Genomic DNA, 20664 nt, shown 5'->3' with positions numbered 1-20664 from the left:
CGCGCCCCGGCGAGGGCAGCGCTCCGGCTGCCGGCGGCGCGGGGAGCAGGCGTTAAGGGGCGTCTGTGCTGCACGCATCTGGCACGGTTTTTGGTGGCTAATGTTGGAAGCAAAACTTGCGGTTGCTGCCCAGCGACTTCTAACATCACCGTAGCTGAGGGTTTAGAGGAGGAAAATCAAATCGGTTTTCTTTCTTTCCTATGAATACCGGTTCTCAGCGCATAAACCAGCAAGACTCAACCGGGGGGGGAAAGCAAATATAAAGAAGAGGCATATGATCACTTCAGAACTATTGGGGAGGGGGGAGGAAGAAAAACTTTTGATAACACCAAACTAGTTTGCTTTACTATGGTAAAGAAAATTGTTTTGACTTCCTTCCTTTGTTTCTGATTTTATGCTCTATTTAGATTTCTCAAATAATGGCCTATAGCGAATACCAAAAATGTCCCATCCAATAAATTTCTATAATTAATATTTTTCATATTCAGCGTTACACAAGTCAGATTACACATTTTTCCTTAGCAGAACTAAAATTATGGCAGTACTGTACCAGATCAGCGCTGATACACTGGCCATGCTGGTGCTGCTGTGTCAGTACCAATAAACGGAAAGTAAGAGTATCCAGGCGAGAGAGCTGTTAAAAGAAGCCATTTCTGCATTACATGAAGGACTGATGCTGACCGCTGCAGGCAGCTTTTCTCTGGCAGAGCAAGAACAAGGAGGCAGCCGCCGCTGCTGCTGCATGCCCAAGACTGCGAGGCCTCAGTAATGAGCAGTAATGAGCTCCATCCTGGTGCAGGAGCTTCAGGAACTGGAAAAGGACGCGGCTTCTACAGGCAGCATTAGACTTCTTCACCACGTTGGGCATGGAAAGGCTTTTTCCTCTTTCTCGTCTTCTTTTTTTTACACAGTGCAATTGGGGCAGCACATTCAAAATCTTCATTTAGATGAAAAATAAAAGCAGCGGGCTCTAAGTGGTTTGAAGGGTACGTAGATCAATGTCCTCCTGTCTTCCTAATGCTCAGCCTTTTATTATCCACTGCTGAGCCGCAGGTCAGACAGTGCCACCAAACACACGTGTGTCCTGTGGTCTCTTGCTCCTCTTCTGCTTACTCCTGATGCTTCACTGGTCACAGCATTAAACACACAGAGCAGGAGGTCGGCAGCCATCCGTGAGTGCTCTCAGGATACAGAAATTAAGTGATAGCCATAATGACAGGCGGATGGTGGGCCTTGATGTCACTATCTCAGCTGTTATTTTTATGCTCTTTTTTATTTTTATTACTCCTTCCTCTCTCTCTCTCTCTCCCCCTCTCTTATTCCTCAATGTCTTACGGCCTCCAAACCCTTGGTTTTTTCTTTCTCATTAAAAGACACAAAGTGATCAAAGCCACTCTCCCTAGTCCATGCTGTTGGTGGAAAGAGGTTGCCTTCAAAAGCTATCTAGAGACAAAGGTGCATCCCCAGCACATGGTGTGGTCTGGGGCAGGAGGAGTGGCAGGAGTTGTCCAAACCATCTTTCAAAAAAAAAAAAACCCCAACCCCACCCTACTGTACCAAAAAGGTACCACAACTGATATCCAGCTAGCAAGCACAATCGTACCTGCTGAGCAAAGGGTAACGATGCTTTAAAGTCAGTCTTACAGGTTTCACATCTCTGATTTCAGCGGAAGTACACTGGGAGTTTGGGGCAGGAAGAAACAGTGGGAGACACCAACAGAGGCACTGAAAGGTCAGCAGACGCTCAGTGCTCCTTGCAGATGGGAATCCCAAAGTGCAGTTTTAACACGGCGATGGGGTTCGAGCAGAGAGTAGCGGTCAATTTGTTTGTCTGTTTTTCCACTCAGCTCTGACCAACAGCAGAAGAAATACCTAAAATTCCGATCTTCCATGGGTTTTTTTTTGTTTGTTTGGTTTTGGTGTTGCTATTTTTTCCCAATAAAATGTCTGAATGTCGATAATACACAAGTATACAGAAGAAGTAGATTATATGGGTCTGTATGACAGGAATTGCACTGGGAAGAAGCCTTTTGGAACAAAATAGAAGTCTGACATTTCAAGTGTTCTCATTACAGGAAGAAAATAAAGATAGACGTGAAAATCCCCCCCTGCACACAAATGCACAGGTGGGAGAGCAGCTGCAGTTACTCCCTCATGCCTGGGGTTTTCAACAGAGACAGAAAAGGATGAGGAAAATGACTGAGAAGGGAAGCAAGAGAAGAAAGATTAGGCAAGGCCCTGCTAGTCAGGGACCCAGCAAGGTTGCTGAAGTACTTCAGGTGGGGTGGAGGAAGGAGAAATGGAGCAACCCAAACTGTCTTAGGGATTACGAACTTAACTGTTCCCTAAAACTGACTTTCTGGAAACCAATTCCTTCATTAACTGAGCACTATCTAATTGTCTGCACTGTATCTTCAGCAGTTTACTTTGCTGCTAGTGTCCAGACCATTTAAAATAAAGTCTACCCATTGATGAAATTCCACATTTATGCCCCCTCCTCAAAAAAACTTTATCTGTGATTTAGGTACAACATGAGCTTCCATAGACCTGTTCATTGGCTTCACTGGAGCTACCTCCCAGACTAGTATGGACCAGGACTTAGAAATATTTCCTAGTCTTGGGCTTTAATCTTCCTTCCTGCCTCCCACAGACACTTTCTTCGATAAGAGGCCGAGACACTCTGCATCACTTTGTGGACTCCCTCACCTCGCTGTTACCATGAAAGAAACTCAAGCTCCCAATTTATTTTGAATTGCAATGCCTGCAGTGAATGACATGAGTACCTGCCCGCTTCCTTCCCCCAGCCCTGGGCACCAGGGGAGTCACACACCCAGGCTTCCTTTTGCCCGTCTCTGTTCAATGCACCTAAGCTAATGAATAACTCACCTCCCTCCTACCTCCTGAGGTCCCCAGCGACACCTCCCCACCAGGTGAGGAGGGATGTCCCCACCATGTAACGGCACCCCTGAACAGGCACACTCCTCCCCAGGACATGGCCCCACGCCCCTTCTCCATCAGCTTGGAGCTCTGCTGGTGGCTCCTCAGCTGCCTCTCACCATCCCCACCAGTGGTCTTCCTGGTCCCTGTAAGCCTGCCCTGGTCACATATGGCATTTATATGCTGTTTACCAACATTAGCTTGGGCACTGGGGCTAAGTTTATTTAGAAGAAAGGAAAGGTCGGATGCTCCAGGTCTCCATTTCTGTTTTGGCAGGTTCATGCTCCTGCACAGACATCCAGACAGGTCAGGGGGGTCCCGGTGAGGTGCGGGAGCCTGGCTTTATGGAGAGATTTGGAGAGCAGTTTAAACCAAGGTGGTAACGTTACTAACAGCCGCTCTGTCCTGTTGCCATACCATGGCATGCCAGGCTAGCTTTTGAATGGATACCTTAACCCCGCTGCCAGTCAAAGTAAAGATTTTATGAAGAGAGGGGCTGATGCACAGAGGACCTTAGGGAAGTACGTTAGGTGTTTAAAAATGCCTTTGTGTGGTAATGTCTGAATCCCCACCAACATCTCAAAGAGAGGGGAGTTTGGGGCAGCAGTGGCTGGAGGAGAGCTGGTGGGAGCAGTCAGGAAAGGGAAAGGCAGGGTCCCGGGGCAGGACGGTCCCCTGAGATCAGGCCACAGTCAGAGGCACATTCTGCATCTGGATCAGCCCTGGCCCTAGTGCTGGCCTGCCTTTCCTTTAATGCTTTCTATTTTTTTTTCTTGTAATTTCTTTCAATTCCAAGAAAGATAAAACAGAGGAGGTAAGTGTAAAGAGCATTAGCGGGCACCGTAGGAACATGCGGGAGGGATCAATGGAACGAGGATCAGAGGAACAAAGGAAAAGCACCATAAAAGACGGAGAATCCTAAAAGAGATGTTACTGAGGGGGAGGGGGAGAAAAGAAAGAGTCTATAAGAAAAGACGAGTTCTATAAAGAACAGTGCATCAGAAGAGAGGAACTCAAAAAAGGTCATAGATTTCAGGTTATACATTCCTCTAAGCAAAAAGGTAGCAAAGTAAGTTATATTGAATACGACATTACCACACATCTTTTAAAAAGGAAAGGGGTAACGGAATAAAGAGGTGGATAGGAAAGGTATATGAATAAAGAAATGCCTTATTTATGTGATACACATGCGGAAGAAGCAGCCGCAAGGTTAAGAGGAAGGGTGGTAAATAGTATCTCTTTTGAAAGCTGACATCTGTGATGAATTTAATGAGACATTTCAAAATCTAGCCAAATCAAAAAAAGAGCCAATGAAGGTGAATGCAGCAGAATATATTTTGGGAGCGAAGAAAAAGTACAATAAAAATTGTGCAAATGCCACTAACAAGGTAACATTTACAATTGTGTCTTAATATTGTTTGATATTTAGTGTCCAGGTCCACACTTGTAAATAAGGACTATCACCTAGCATTTGAGCAGGTTCTCAGAGTTTATTGTCACGGCAATTTCTCTTAACAATTTACACATACAGATCCCTTATGGCAAATAGTGATGATGCTCCTCACTCTCATTCATGCGTTTGTGTTAAAGAATCGGGCCAGCAGACTCCTCACTCTCACCCACACGTAAAGATACCCTCAGGTAAAAGGACTACAAGTATTTCACAGGTTAGAATCAAAAAAGAAAAGTGACCTTGGGAAAAGAGAAAGATGGTCTGAAAAATAAGGATGCTACTCAATGGACAACTGAAGACATCTTACTGACCCAAGAAGAGTCAGCTGCACACAAAGGGGAACAACCATCTATGTTTTACTGCAAAGGATCTGAGCATCACCGTGCCACATAACCTGGCACAATTCAGTAGCGGCCATCTACTGCAAAAAGGGCAAGCCCCGCAGTTTTGTGTACAGAGAGAAGTACAACAGTAATCCTCTGCCCTCCTCCCATAAAACCTGGGTGGGAGCCCTGCAGCCTGCTCTGGGCACTGTCCTCCAAGAAAGCTGTAACACCCCCCCAGGCCAGAGGAGAACGATGAAGTCACTCAACACCAGAAAACACCAGTAAGAAAATGAAAGGAGGCTGTAACATTGCAATGGCCATTACGTATTTGAGCAAAAAGGTAGGGAACATTTTATTATAGTGATTGTAGCAGCCTGGTCAAAAATAAAGAGATAAATTGAAGCAAAGAAGATTTAGTTTAGATATTAGGAAAAAAACTTCGTAGTGGCAGCGATAATGACTGTCTGGAGAGACTCTGCAGCCCTCAAGCCAATGTCTGTACAAACAAAACCCATTTATTTGTACACATGTCACTTGAGGACTCAAGAGTCCGGAACAGCACGAGGAGGGGCAGCCCTGGCTCAGAGAGATCATCCCCTCTTCTCCTCCGCCTCTTTGATATTGGGACTTCAGCCTACCTTCAACTCACAGCAGACAAAGCATTAATCTGTTCAGCACAGTCAGATCAAAAGGCAGATTGCTATGATTCACAACCACTTAGTAACTCTTGCTTAAATGAATTGTGGACACAGAATAAGTTCAAAGAAATTGTCGATAATTTCCCTTGAACATCTTGGGATTAAAATCTTATTTTATATAGGTCCCTATAGCTATTAACTTTCTCTTAGCAAAATTCCTGTGTTTTATGCACCTAAGTTAATAAGTCCAGTGTTAGTTCTATGCACAACATCTCTAGCTAGAAGAGGCATTAAAAATATGGTAATTTAAAAATCTAAATTCAAACAGCTGTTAATCACTTGGCATAAAGATAAATAATTAGAAGAGCCGCAAATAAATCACTGGCCATTCCCAACTCCTCATTCCAGTTACTTAAAGAAAACAGCCTTCCCTCACTTTAGTTGTCTCCTTTGGCTTTATTTCTTTTTTTTAAATAACTGAACATCCTAAATGCACTCCTACAGATCTCATTTTCTGGAACTGGTTTTTGCCCTCCTATTTGTTATTTCTTGGGAAACTCTTTGGCATTTATGTCTCATGATTTCAACCAATATTAGGGGTGCAATTTGAAAAAAGCAATTCTAGCTATTTGGTATTAATTGCTTTCTAGCTGAAAAAATATCATTGTTGGGTTTTAAAGGGTGAACCACAGCTATCTTGTCTGATTTTTGGGGTTTTGATTCCAACTCTGCACGGCTGTGGCCAACAGACTGGCAATCCACCAGCTGCATTCAGCCTCTCTTGCTCTTAATTACTCAGTTCCCCAGTTCTCCTCCCTTATCGGTTCTGTTCTGGTCACCACAATTCATTCCCATTTCTTACTCCTGTATTCGCCTTCAGCTCATTAATTTTTGGCCAGTCTCCACTACTCTTTCAGCTCAGCATTTTGCAATTTCTCTTGTCACTGCTTAAGGCCTTTTTCCTCCCTCTTTGGTTTTATAGGGTTGAAGGACAGTTTTTAATTGCACCTTACAGAAGAATGGGTGAATATTTTGCTGTTGTCAGGTAGGTGCCAGGGAAGCCCCCGTCTCTCCCACCTGCCATTTTCCTTCCCAGGCTGGTCTGGGAGCAGAAAACTGTCTCAAGGGTGCAGCAGCACCAGCGAACACTTCTTTCCCCTGTAGGCTTAAGAGCTGTTTTATGCACAAGGAGGCATGAGGAAAGAGACTCTCTGATGAACCCCAACTCTCAGATGGAAGTTCCCAGCTCTAAGGGGTCATTTTAATGAATATTACAATTAATATCCCCCAACGGAGGGTGCTTTCAGCTTCCTCGGCAGAGCCATGAGGCACTGATTGATGGCTCTTCCCCAGGAGACAAGAAATGTGGTCCCTTCAGATTGGGTTTCTCTCTCAGTCCTTTTTTCCTCAGCAGACTCGTGGCCTCACTGAAACTCCTAACGGGTATAACACTGTGTAACCAAAGTCATACTTCAGCTGTTTGGTGGTTGTACAACCATGCCTTAATCTGAGTAAATCTTAATTCTTGGAAGAGGATCTTCATACAAATTTGGAAACAAACTTTTAACTTTTCTCTGTGGGGGAGTAAAAGGAAGTTTGTGCCTACTTGGGGTTTCCAGTCCCAGTATTGTATCACTGCCAGATGACAGTGATCAGGTGAAGTATCAGAAGATTGCAGACAAACCCTTTAAAAATCATCTGCTTGTAGGCTACATTGTTTGGTCCAAATTCACTCACGTGTAACAGTGGAATTGCATCACTTGAAACTAAGCTCGAATGAAACCTTAATACAGCTCCCTGACTACTTTGAAATCTTTATTAGTAATGCATATTTTAACTTTACAGACATTGTGTTAAATCCTATGCAAATACAGGGTAAGACAGCCATTCAATAGAGACTTCATATTTATTGAAAGGAAAGAACTAGAATAAGTACAAAATGGGTTCAGGAATACAAATGCTCCACATCTTTTTATCGGCCAGTTGGTGCTGCAAAGTGATTTGAAAAAAAAAAAAATTTCTTAGGGTAAAGTTGCATGAAATACCTAATGCACGAATTTGAAACATTAGTTATCTGAAGCGAGTGATTCTTCAAAGCAGACGCTGGTATCTAATTAGTTAAGTCCTAAGGCAAAGCAGGCAATATACCAGCTGATGCAATTGGTGGCAGCAGGAGTTTGGAAATAAATATCTCTATTTGGCACTAAGAAGGGAAACAAAGCTCAAATTTCTGTCGATTGCCTGGCCCCAAGTTCATGCCTCAGAGCTCGCATTTCTGTGGTAAAGGAAAATTAAATCTCAGAGTTTAAGATCTGGGGTTCAATGTGGCTATTTATTAAAATTCATCTGGCCTCTCTAGACTGTGACTATTTTGAGTTGACCTAGATGGAGCTCTAGATAAAATCAAGCTCTCATGAGGCATTTCCAGTGTTTTCTGATAAAAGCTTAGTAGAATTGTACTAACAAAAACTGAGACAGTTTAAAGCAGTGATTATCATCCTAGCTAGAAACCAGAAACACAGTGGCATGTGAAAACAAAGAACAAACAAAAATCCCAAACTTCCAGAAACCCCAACTGAGCAAAACCTGGGAACAGCCATTCGTGGTGATTTCTAATGCATTTTGTCCTGGGTTCATTTAGACTACCTCTTCAGAGATGCTGCAGTCAGGGCTACGGCTGCACCAGGCTACTGACAGAGCCAGTGAAGAAGCGAGCGCTCAGTGGAGAAGCGAGCGCTCCCTGCAGAAGGCAGCCCAGCTCCCTTCGGCCCACAGCTGCTCTGTGCAGGAGCCCTGTCCCTAGCGGCCACAACTCAGGTAGGTATCTGATGTTAAATGAGATGACTCTAGCATTAATGTATTCAAATTTATTGCCTGATTGTGTCTATGACTGTCCCACTTCGTGTATGTGCGTGGGAGGGTGTGCATTTTTAGGTTTGGTAGTCCCTTTGAAACAAGATTCCTGTTTCTCAATATCAAACCAAAGTCAGTATGACAGATGGTACTAGAGTTGGCTGTCCTGAGTCTATCCTGTGCACTGCTAAAAAGGCTTGTTTGTCCTACGCACCCTACGATGCCCTGGAGGTATCAGCATTTTGTCATTTGACTTAGTTCCCATCATCGCTTTTCTACTCAGAGATTCTGCCTACCATCCTTACGTCATCCCTGTCAATCAAAAGTGCTGTTTCTTAGGCCAAGCAGAGATTTCTGGTTCCAGCTCAGTTTAGCTTCGGAAGCTCCACATCTGCTGTCTCATGGGCAACATCTACATGCTCTCATAAACCTGTCAATAGGTCTCTGTGTGAGTAATCTCAGCAGTAGACATACAACAGCACGCCTGAATAGAGCCCTTGAATTAAAATGACCGCCTCCTGCGTTACTACTCGAGGTTTGCTCTACAGACAGTATACTTAGCACTCCCAAACCACTACCTTTTCAGCTTAAAATGTTGCATTGTATCACAAGTGACAGCAGGGAGAAAGAAACACTGTCCTTCCTATTTAGCAAGCATACACTTGTGTCCTCAGCCAGCTTTGTTCATGTCCGTTCCTACGGAAATGCAGTTCAGTCGATCCGGTCTTGGGTAGCGACTGAATCACTGTGCAGGCTGCGCTATTAGAGAACAGGTCTAGCTTCAAGAAAGGTTTGCTTATGTGATGATGAGCAAGCTGGAAAGGTCCCTCTGCTGCTAGCTTGATAAAAAGAAAATAAAAAGTAAATGATTATCAATAAAGTGTGTTTGATTAGGTGTCACTGAGAGAAAGAAAATGCCATTTCATGTCATTTTTTAGAAAGCACAAGGTGTGTAACTTTTGGGGATGATTTTGCTCTTGACTAATCTTCAGATTCAATATTAAAATCTCAAACTTCCCAAAGGAAAGAGATTCTGCATCTTTTAATGAAAGATAAAACAACAATATAAACATACACAAATTTACAGAGAAAGGATCAACTTTAATACATCTGGAGTAAAAGGTGTTCTTTTTCAAATATGGTATAAAAATAAATGCAAGAAACATTAACAGAGAATATACAGACAACAGACAAAGACACAGGCTTTCTTTCTCAATGTGAATACATCAGTGAAATGAAACCTTCTGTGCTAATTTATTGTGCAATAAATGTGATGCCATATGTATATTTATTAATATATGCATTTTTTACATTTCTTCCAGTTTTTGATTGACGTATTTTTTTAATAAACTGTGCCTAGCAGAAGCTTTTTTTTCACTGTACTTGAGCTTGCAGAAAATAAAAAGACACAGATCCAGCTTGATATGAAGGAGGAAGTGAGCAGACAGTTTTCGAAATGGAGGCATCGAAAGGCTAGAGAGTCCCTCGGAGTCTGTAATGCCTTAGTATACACAAAAGAAAACAAGTCAGGTCCTTGCTCATGCAACATCTTGTTCTACTGTCCTCTGAGTCAGGCAATCAGTGAGCTACAAAGTATGTATAATGATTTGAGTCTGCTTCCATGCTACAAGGTGATCCTTTTAGTAGGACTGCACTAGACTGGTTAACCTCTTTGATGTGAGCGATTTCCCCTGAGGAAAAGATAAAAACAAAAAACAAAAACAGAAAACAGAGGCATGATCACTGCAAACCTGTTCATCAGCAACCACTTAGTGTTGCCACATCACTGTCAAATAACTACGGGCACCAACTGGAGTCTGTCAAATCTTAAACCACAGGAAGCCCTTACACTTAAACACCTGCACTGCCAGCCAGCCAGATTGTTTCACAGAATAAGCCAGCAAATGTTAAGGCCATTTTGATTGAGGTTGGTTTTGGCTGATGACAAACTAATGCTGAGGTTTTTTGCTGTCGGTCATACCCAGAACTTGAAGAAGGCTACTACAAGTGAGAGTGCCTTGCGCTACAAAGATGAATGTGTAAACTGCGGTAGCTCTGTCACAGAAGACAAAAAGCTTCTTTAAAGTTAAGGTAAGAAGGTAAGAGGCGGATTGCATATAGGCAGGAAAGCAGCTTTTTCATGAGCGCAGCTATCGGTTTGGTGAGACCGTATTTACTATTTATAAGGAACACTGGTCAGGTATATTACATGTGACTGCGTAACACTGCTTTGAAGGTGTTTGGATTTCCACATTGTTATTTTCCTCATCGTTCCTCCTGTTGCAAGGATGCAGTTTCAGTTTTTTAGCAAGTTCTTTTAATAAGTTATAATGACTGTCCCAGAAGAGTTAGGTCTACAGCACGAAGAGGGTGGTGTAAGGTATGTCACCATGGTATATTTCAGGCAGATTTGAGCTTTACCTGAGCCAGACAAAAGCCATGAAACCACGTAACAGGAATTAGCTCTCCTAAGGCCACATTAAAGGAGTTAGCTCTCCTAGGGCCATCCTACCGTGGCTCTGATCCAACGGAGGCAGAGCTGGCACAGCAAGCCTACATCACTCCTCAAAATACCACAGCCATACCCAGATAATGTAACACAAATAGATCACAAAACATTAAATAGAAAGTGGCTCTGTCTAACTCTCCAGTTAGATATTTAATATTTACATTTATCATTTTGTTCATTTTAAGTGCACAACTCAGAAAAATCAAACTAATTTCAAGGAGACTACAGTAAGAAATACTGTAACTATGGAGAGATGCTACATTTTCTGCAGTAACTGGCAAATGAACTTATTCTGCCATATCAATGAGTTGTTAAGTCATCTGCTGTATTATAACTCAGTGGAGTTACACAATTTAATATCTATTGTCATTATCAATTAAATTTATGCTCGCAGGGATCTGCAAGTTGGTTTCAAGCATTTGCTCAAATGCAATACATCAGGGTGGGTCTTCACGAAAGGAAGAATAACTATTTTATTCTTTGTGCTCTGAAATACAAGTTGAACAAGTTAGGATGAATATTTCCCCTACAATATAATTTTGAAGGGAGCTCGTGATCTGCAACCTTGGGTTAGACTGCTCATCCGTGAGGTTCACCATATCACCTGACAGTATTAATACTCGCTTCTTCGAAAGACTGAAAGTGTCCTTTCTGGCACGCTCTCTTCCCTGTGTCTAGCTTTAACTCTTTCACTTTCTAGCTACATTAAATCCACAGCTTCTTGACACTTGTTAAGCCTTAAATTATGTTTTCCTCTAATGAAACAGGTAAGCTGTTACAGTAAGACATCTTTTCTTGTTAAATAGTCAAAAAAGTCTCAACAGCTGTGTGGCACTGGAATACAATTTAAAACAGCTTGTCCAAAATTAAGTGTTTGTTAGGTGATTCATGATTGTCAGCCTTGGGCATAATCTCAGAAAATATTGAGCATATGCTTATCTTTGCCTTTCATTAAGTTATTTGTGCTTAATTTTACAGGTCGACTGGCCTGGCTACTTTCTGTAAATACATATGAGTTCCCTTTAGTACTCAACTGCATAAACTAGTTAATTAAAACAATTAAACCAGGACTTCTCTATTAGTTATTAAAACAATTTGCTCAATACCGCACTGGAAGCTGTGCAAACTCTTGTTGTGGGAAAAAATCTGTGAGACAATTTTTTATTCTTATCTGCAACAATTGATTATTTAGGAGTTGTAAGTTTCCTGGAATTTTTAGATGTACCATAACCAAATTCTAGCATCTCAGGAATTAATTGTGACATCACATAAACTAGGAAGTTTTGACCTAAAAGCAGGCCAAAAACTAGTTATTAGTTAGTTGACCTGACTTGTATAATTCTATTCTACATATTGTTTGAATTTTCCCCTACAGACACCATGAGCTGCCATGACAAATTTTTTTTGTAGTCTACATCACTTGCTCCCTGGATATTGCTGGTCTTTGGGTACTTTTTCTCCTAAGCCCTACAGTGATCAGGATTTCTCCGGATAGTCCTCTCCTCCACCTCCCTCCCTGCCTCAGAGAATATTACACTTCTTACAGATACGAAGTATCCATCTGAACAACAACAACTTATGCTCTTTTTCCAGGTATTAGTAGTTCTAATTTATCTTATAGTTGGAAAAGCGACAGCTTAGAATATACACCCTCCTTAAGAGATCTTCCATGTTTATTCTGAAGCATACTTAGTTCTCTGTTTGGGAAAATAAGCTTTTAATACACAGAATCCATAGCAGCCCCAAATACAGAATTATCCCACCTTCTTACTCAGATCTGCAGGGATTTGTTATTTTCCAGTTTACAGAATATTTCTTTCAAACTCTGTTCCAGAGTATACTTTTACTTTAGCTCTGTACGGTAGGGTTTCGTAATTATCACTTCTAGGAGATTTCCAGATTTACTCAATTTACAGACTGATGTAAGGATCATCCCTTGTGGTCATAATTTAAGAGCTGAGCCTAGCTACTTCTTTCAGCTACAATGTTAATAGCGTTTCCATAAGCCAAATTTTGATTTGGGAAACTACATTTAACAGGCCAGTTTTGAGGTAGCATATGAGTCATCACACATAGGAAAATGTTTCCTGTGCTAATGAGCTTAAAGAACAATTGGAAAAAAATTCAGAAGAAGTAGTAGATGTTTGTCTGAAGAATGAAAAGGAGATCCTTAATATTTTCAACATATTCTTGCCATCAACATTTAGAAGTATACGGCCAAATTCTAAACAGGATTAGGATTTTTGGCTGTATTGGTGCACTTTGGACATATGAATTGAAATTATTTAACAATTTTATTAATAATACACAAGCCAAAATGAAACCCTGCGCACATACCCTGACAAGGGAGTCGGAGTATGAGGAGGCAGCACAGCAGTTGGAGTGAAGAAGTACATCTAAGAATACGAAATCAATTGGCCTCAGTGTTCAGTCCCTTCCTTAGTGCACTAACTGTTTAACATAGAGTTGTCCTTCCAACTGTACTTTTAGAGAATTTAGGGCGAAAATTACAAAACCATGTGCAGATGCATCAGCTGCTAAATACAAATGTGCTGACTGACCTATTCATGCAGCATGGCACTAACACCTCAAATAATCCAGCAAACAAGTCAGGAACAACCTCAGTACATATGTGGCTTATAAGAAATCAATATGAAATTTATATAGGGGCTGGAGCTGAAACGTATGGTAGAGGAAGATCAGGTCTTTTCCTTTTAGAAGATCAATTCTCTTCCTTTCTGCTAAGCAACCTCAATGGCTCCTTTTTCATGTTTCTTTATTGCCTGCGCAGGTGCTACTCCACAGGACCGATACTGGTAGAACTAGAAATGAGAACTCCACGCATCTGACCGGGTAACAGAGAAACAGTGTGAAACCCACTGTGAGCAAAATGAGATGCAGAGCGAGAATCGACCCTCCTTGTTCTCACTGTTCCCCATCTGCTCATGTGCGACACACCTGCAGCACGCCGGCAGCTCGGTGGGCATCGGCAGGGAAAGCTCCCAAGTGACACACAGAGCCGGTATATAAACAGCCCCTGACAGAAGCACATCTGGAGAGGCACAGGAGCAGAAACAGTAAGTCCCTTTCCAAGATTAGGCAGCACTTCCTCCGCTAGCACAGGGGAATTGCTTTAGCACCGCTCAGGGGGTCAGGATTCTGCTTCGATTTCCACTGCAGCATGGGACGCCGCTGTCAGCCACCCGTGCAAGGTGTTTTTCTCTTTCAGACATGTTGAGGAAGGGGAGGAGGTTAGCGTTTACTGAATTTGGGGCGCGAGTTGTCAGCACAGCTGCAGCGCTAAGTGATTGCATGTGCAGGAAAATCCTTCTGCCCATCATGGGGATTTGCAGTCCTCTGTTAATTTCTCATTAGGGCCGTACTGTTTCCTGGAGTGGTCCATAGATGGGAGGCAGCGGCTGAGCAACTGCGTTCCTATTTTGGCTCATTCCAAACCAGGTGACACTCCCCATTTCTTTCTCCTTTCACACTAATCTTTACATTTACTGATGAGCTGCTCTCATTTGTGATTAACCTACAAACTCTTGCAGATGGGGTGTTTTGAACTTGAATAACCATCTGAAGTATGGGGTAACAGGTAAGATTTTCCAAGGCACCAATGCACTAGACAAATATTTTTAGTATGTTTGTCCTAGGCCTGATCCCTCAGGTTTCTACACCTCTCTGCAGTTCTCATTCCCACAAACAGCTTAAGACTCAGGTAAATGTTTGTCAGCTGGGAAATGGCAGACACTGGCCTGATATCTGAACAGTACGCGCTGGCTCCTCACTTACATGAACCTGGCTGTGCAAGTGCTACTCCTCAGCTCTTCTCTTCCAGCACAGAGCGCAGCAGCTTAGCTCCAGTCACTGTAGAACCGGACAAGGAGGCCAGTCCTCGCTGGCGTGTCCTACAGATGCTCTTTTGGATTTTCCTCATTAGCCTGGGCATCATTCCTAACAAAACCCTAAAACTAGATTTTTGGACTAATTATTAGTCCAAACTAAAAATTTCAATTATTTCATCAGTTCTTTTTAGTCAAACATCGATAAGCCATCTCTTTCCTGAAACAGAAAAAGCCTTCATTTCTACAAGTACTTATTATTTTTATTATTGTTTTGTATTTGTCAAACAAAAAGCTTTGTGACTTTTTTTCTGACTAGCTATTTTTTTGGTTTAAATTTTAGGAATAACCTGTAAGTAAATTCAAAAGTCTAAGTAGGATTTTTTCCATGATCGTACATTGAACATGAGATCCTACAGCTGATACTGCATTGAAGCTCATTCACAATGCTATGCTCGAGAAAAATATAGACCTTGGATGGATTTCAGGGCTAGAGGGACCTTTGGTCTAGCACAGTAGGGCCTCGTGTACGTAAGTTTTACCTGTTCATATAGAAAAGTTCCCTGATTAACAGATGAAATTGATATATTATCTGCCTTGTTTCTCAAAAAAGAGATTACACTGGTTTAAGCATCTAGAAAGTCTATCCCCCACTGATAAGAACTGAGGAAGCTATTTTTATGAGTTTTAATTTCCATCTCTAGACCACAATTTGCTATGTCATGTAAACTGACATTGGACTGAGCCTCTGTGAAAATGTGCTGTGTTCAATGCCCTTCACATTTTACATCTCATGCATGAAATGGTCTAATGTTACTGGTTTGAAGGGAGAAGATATCAAAGGACACTGGTCAGCAAGTTCTTCCAGCTAAGTGGGAGAAGACAGCTGGAAAGGGTATGGGTAATGTAAGATATAATGGTTTTAAACTCAGAGTTATTAAATGGGGTCTTGTTTATGAGGTTATGAGTAAAGATAATTATCATCTGATGGCTCTCTAGTTTAATATATGAACTGAGTTTGGCCTGTTTTGTACTGGCTGTATTTCCGTAAAACATCACAAACTCGCAACAAGCACATTTTTTTGCCTTCTCTATAACTGGGCAGCAATGGACGAAACTCTAACACTGACACTGGTGTCTGAAGCCATGACTCCAACACGTGATGATGGAGTGTCTCCCCCCCAGGCAGCTCTGAGGAGGGAGACTGCACCTTCTTGCCCTGCTAACTTGGTTCCTGGTGGGACAAGAAAATTTGCATGGAGTGGAAATGAATTTAGCCCACTCCCCTGTAAATGAGATCCCTTTGTTTCAGGCTTCCAGACTGGTGATCACAGCTAAGCACCAGGCTAGCATTCACAAAGGTGTCCTGCTCAGACTACCAGTCTGCCACTGTCACAAATCCCGCATGCACATGAGAAATTAAAGACAGAAGTTTTCCTTAAAGGACCTCTTTGTTCCCATCAACATTATCAGTGCATATTCACCTGGGTTTTTTCTTTGTAACGTAGATGTTAGTACTTGAGGTAGAGGAAGTTTCCTGATTTTTTTTTTTTTTTTAAATATGGATTTTTTTCCCCATGTAAATTCCTCAAAAGAATTTCAGTTTTTAAATGCCACAGAAACAGATTATTTCCCTCTCTCTACTACTGTAGCAAGCAAGGAGATTCTCCTGTTCCCTGACTTATTTCTTTAGCTTCCCTACTCACTTTCTTGGGGAGCTGCAGGCGACTGGACCTTAATTATTCCCAAAGAGAAACCTGAGGGGCTGAGCTGGCCAGGGGGGAGCACAGAGCACACTGCCACCACTGCCCCTGCCTCTGAGTCAGAGCTGTGACACTTGTGGCTGCCAGTGTTACTCCAAGGCAATGCACTTATCCAATGGCATCATTCCAGTAGTGCTGAAGAGTACGTACTCCATATTTTCACACAATAACTGGGAGCGTGAATAAGTGAGGCAAACCAAGAATAGCTGTGCTTACTACTCAGAGGCAAACTCTAAAGTGTTCGGTAATAAATATTACATATAGCAAATGCCAGTTTGCTATTACTTCATCTATATTTACATGAATGCAGACCTGTTTAACACTATTCATGTTGTCTGTTGTGGACTGCCAAACGCATTAGCAATTTTGCACTATAAAATCTACAGAGCAAGCTATGTAGTCAATGTTTTTAAGCTGAGCATTTAGGGCTTTCATAAAGTGCACCAACTTATTGAAAGTTTTCTGGAAAGAAAACTCTCCAGTGTCAAAGAAATGCAGAGCTGAGTCTAGTTTTTTTTTGTGTATATAGCTCCACTTTTATTTTTTCCGTATCAGACTAGAAAAACAACCCATTATATGTGGCTATTTCCACTTAATTCAAGGAATAGTACAGAGGGATTGTCCTTACAAAGTTTCTAAACTTTCTAGTTTAACAAATGCTTTCTGTAGCACGTATAACCCACTTTCAATCATCACTGATCAGGAGCCTCTTATAGTTTCCGTCTTAACAAATCAGGTTATGAATTACAAGGTCATCTTCTCAGGTTCAGTCCCTAGACACAACCAAGGTTACTGGGGTTTTTGTAAACACTTCAAATGGAAAAAACTGAGGTCTAATTTAGTTCAGTACAAACCCACTTTGATATAAGTGAGAAAAAAACCAGTGAAAATTAGTCTAAATTTTCTAAACCATCAGAGGAGAAGAAAAACTGTAATTTTCATCTTACTAAATCATTCAGAGATGACAGCATTTATCCAGGTTGTAGAAGACCTGTTTCACACCTATTTTCTGTATTAATCAGAAGAACAGTGAGGGACCACAGTCCCTCACTTCACAGTTGAACAAGTTAATCAGTACACCGTAGGATATTCTAAGAAACGTTTCCCTCATCCCTGCTGGTTGGAACCACTGTACCAAGGTAGATAAATATTATAAACTCATCATAAGCGAGAACAAGAACGGGAGGACAAGGATGCCTGGTGGCAAGGGGTCCTGGGGCAGTGGGTGATGTGAATTCAGTCATCTTGGAGAAAAGGTTTGCGCTTGAGCATCCTGACATCCTGGATTAATTTGCAAGCCTCAGAACTTCCAATCTAATAGAGAATATAGATCTAGCAGTGACATGTTTTACTTTCATACCTGACCCGACTTGACAGACTCCACCCGGATTCACAGGTAGTAGTTTGAGGAAAAGCAAAACCACAGTTTTCATTTCATAGCTTGCTCCATGAAAAAAGAATTGCCCTCTTCTACTAACGCTTCACATCCAGAAATCCTCATTCCTATTTCTAGCTCACAGCTGGTTTATTGGGCCTGCCTTGCATCTCTGGCATCCTGCTATTCTGGTACTTTTGCCCTGAGATTAGCACGATGAAAATCGGGCACACCTGCAGGGCGTAATGCTCCAGTGTTTGTGCACAGAACTGCTGGTTTATCAGTAACGCTGCTCTGAGAGGGATTATCAGAGAGTCACCTTAGTGCCTCCCAGCCTGTCTTTACTTTTTCCCTTTTTGTGCTATATTCTCCTCACATCTGTCTGCAGCTTGCTATTTCTCTCCTTATAGCCACCCGTTTACATACTCTTGACCACAGCCAATTCCTGATCTGTGGGCTGTTTAAGCTCCCATGAATGAACGTAGTTATTGCAGCTTGCCAGGCACTGTGACTGGGAAAAAGCCTGGCTCTCAGAGGTCCCAGATGTACTACCTACTCTCTACAGTCTCTTTTATTAACATAGGCTCTTTTATTAATATGGAACTTCCTATGGAATCATCATGTGATTATCATGTATAATGTTATCATGTCGAATGTTGTTTTATAGATCAACCTGCTTAGACAACACACAAATCACACTTCAACATGCTATGGCAACACCACCATGCAAAATATAGGGGTTTTTGTTTCAAACATTGGGATAGTTTCCTTTGTGGCTGTTTGTTTACTTTTTAGTGTCCTTTACTGACTTTGTCCCATTGAATCCAAATTTCTTCCTGATTACAGTGGATTCAAAGCATATTACAGGAAGCCTTTACCTATAAGAAAGTAGTTAAAGAATTACAGTTTTGTTTTAACATGTGAGATATTCCCACAGCCTCACAAAAGTTTGTTCTTTCACTGCATTTGTTTCTTTTTTTGATTACTAGAAAGTATATATATATTTAAATACTTGAGGAAATACTCTTGAGCCTCATTATACAGGAGGCAGTTTCTGAGAACTGCTTCTCCTTCCCTAGAAACTAAAAAACAAAAACCATGGTCTTTGCTGAAAGCTCTCATATTTTTCATTTCAATGCACACAGCTCCAGTAACCAGGTCACAGAAAAAGCCACGGACGCACACGCACACACAGCAGCGTCACCTGCACAATTCAACAGACAATGCAGACAAACTTGAGTATAATCCAAGATCTTTCTACCTCTTTTCATAACAGGTTAGTGCTCGCCCTCAGTGTTGGTGTACAGTTTTTATGGCATGGGAAAATAGGGATGTTTCTGCCCTACAAAAATAAATGCGTTGAATGCTTTAGTTTGAACTTTCACAATGTTAAAAAAAAAATCCAAAGAAACTGGATAAGTAAAAAGAATCCCATATATCAGGAAATCAGTGGATCTTTTGGCAGGTGGCAAGAGAATGCCCACAGCAAATTTACCAGCCTTCATTTTTTCACCTTCATGAAATATCTTTTGAAAATTATATATTTAAAAAAAAATCAGTTCTTGTAGTCCATTAGCAAAAAGAAATCCCAATCAAACCTTTGCACATCATCAGCATGAATTCTTTGGTCCTGAAGAAGCTGTGCTAGACATTAAGGAAGATGGGAAATTATTACTGTTTGTTTTTCCCTGTGCCAAATTAAAAAAAATGGGATAAACTCTTTTTTAGTAAAATAAAAAGGAGACAGGAAGGAAATCCAATGTATTCAAACTGTGTCAGACTTAGTATTTTGGGAGGCACCAGAAAAAGGAACAACATCAAGTAGGTTTTCACAGATTCTTTACTACAATTAAAAAAAAAAAAAAAAAAAGTGAAGAATGTCATGCTTCCTAATGCAAAAAACATGGCTCCCAAAGGTCCGTTCCTCTGTGTGTGACTATTGAGGTCAGTGGGAAAGGGACTAGGGAGGAGGCGTTGTAATGAAAGCACGTTATAAAGCTGTCATTCCTAGGAAAATTCACAAACAGTGATAAATACGCTTTTAACTGTCATGTTAGAGAAGCAAAAAGGGAAAGCAGGGATCGGTGAGGGGGAGGGGAGAAGGATGTCCCATCAGGTTTACTAGTCTTCCGAGGCAACAAACTTACCACATTGCGTGTGAATTTCTCAAAAGATGTTCGACGATCCAGAGTGTTTTCCAACTTAAATTTAAAATAAAAAAAAAAAAGAAACAAAAAGAAAAAGGAGGGAAAAAAGAAAAGCAAGAAAAAATGGAGTAGAAAAGAAGGATTGATGAAACAATGGACTGCAAAACAAAGTTTGTATAAATCAGGAAGCAAACACAGGTATGAAGCTGTAATGGGACTCTGCAAAACAGGGGATGGGCAAAGCAGATATAGTATTTGACCAAAATCATTTTTCATGGGGATCAAACCTGTTTGCTTTAAAAGAAAAACTGAAAATAAAAAGAAATAATGAAGTGCACATCTTGTGTTAATGAACTGACATTCACAAACTTAAGGACTTCACACGGACAGTTGTAGCTTTCTGGTATTTTCAACATCTCTCTCTATATTGGATCTTCAGAAATCAATGATTGAACAAAAAACAAAATCACACAGTACTTTCATATATCTTTAGGTTGTCATTATAAACAGTAGAATGCTACGGTGTTAATAACTAGCTCGTTCCGGTAACGATGGGGGCCCTGATTTTGCAGGTACAGGGCTCCCAGTTGATTCTAGGAGATCGCTATTTAGAGCCCACTAATGAAATTATTTATCATTATAGAAATCTGCATTGCACAAGCTGCTCCACATACTCTGGGCTGTGTCTATTCAGAACTCATTCCATAATCTGGATTTTTCTAAGCAAATATTACATACCAAGACATGAGCCTCTTTTTGCAGAAGTGTGACATGATCAGTCTTTCAAGTCAGATTCCTAGCCTACTCAAAACTATTCA

General features: G+C 41.3%; 1 protein-coding gene across 4 annotated transcripts in view; it reads right to left on the bottom strand.

Moving 5' to 3' along the window:
• Positions 1–20664, bottom strand: part of RGS7 (regulator of G-protein signaling 7) — a 264344-nt gene that overhangs the window by 8458 nt on the left and 235222 nt on the right. For 2 of the 4 annotated variants that reach the window (XM_009329152.1, XM_009329153.1), the window contains one exon: positions 18967–19041. The exons of 1 other annotated variant lie outside the window; for it this stretch is intronic. In XM_009329152.1, coding sequence (XP_009327427.1) covers positions 18967–19041 — 75 coding nt within the window. Of the gene's footprint in view, positions 1–18966; positions 19042–19846; positions 19901–20664 lie in introns of those variants that run through there. One more of the 4 variants, XM_009329151.1, reaches the window with a different exon arrangement.

The sequence above is a fragment of the Pygoscelis adeliae genome, unplaced genomic scaffold (assembly GCF_000699105.1).
Source record: "Pygoscelis adeliae isolate BGI_AS28 unplaced genomic scaffold, ASM69910v1 Scaffold77, whole genome shotgun sequence".
Classification (NCBI taxonomy): domain Eukaryota; kingdom Metazoa; phylum Chordata; class Aves; order Sphenisciformes; family Spheniscidae; genus Pygoscelis; species Pygoscelis adeliae.
The sequence above is the reverse complement of the archived record's forward strand: the minus strand, read 5'-3'. Positions and strand labels throughout refer to the sequence as shown.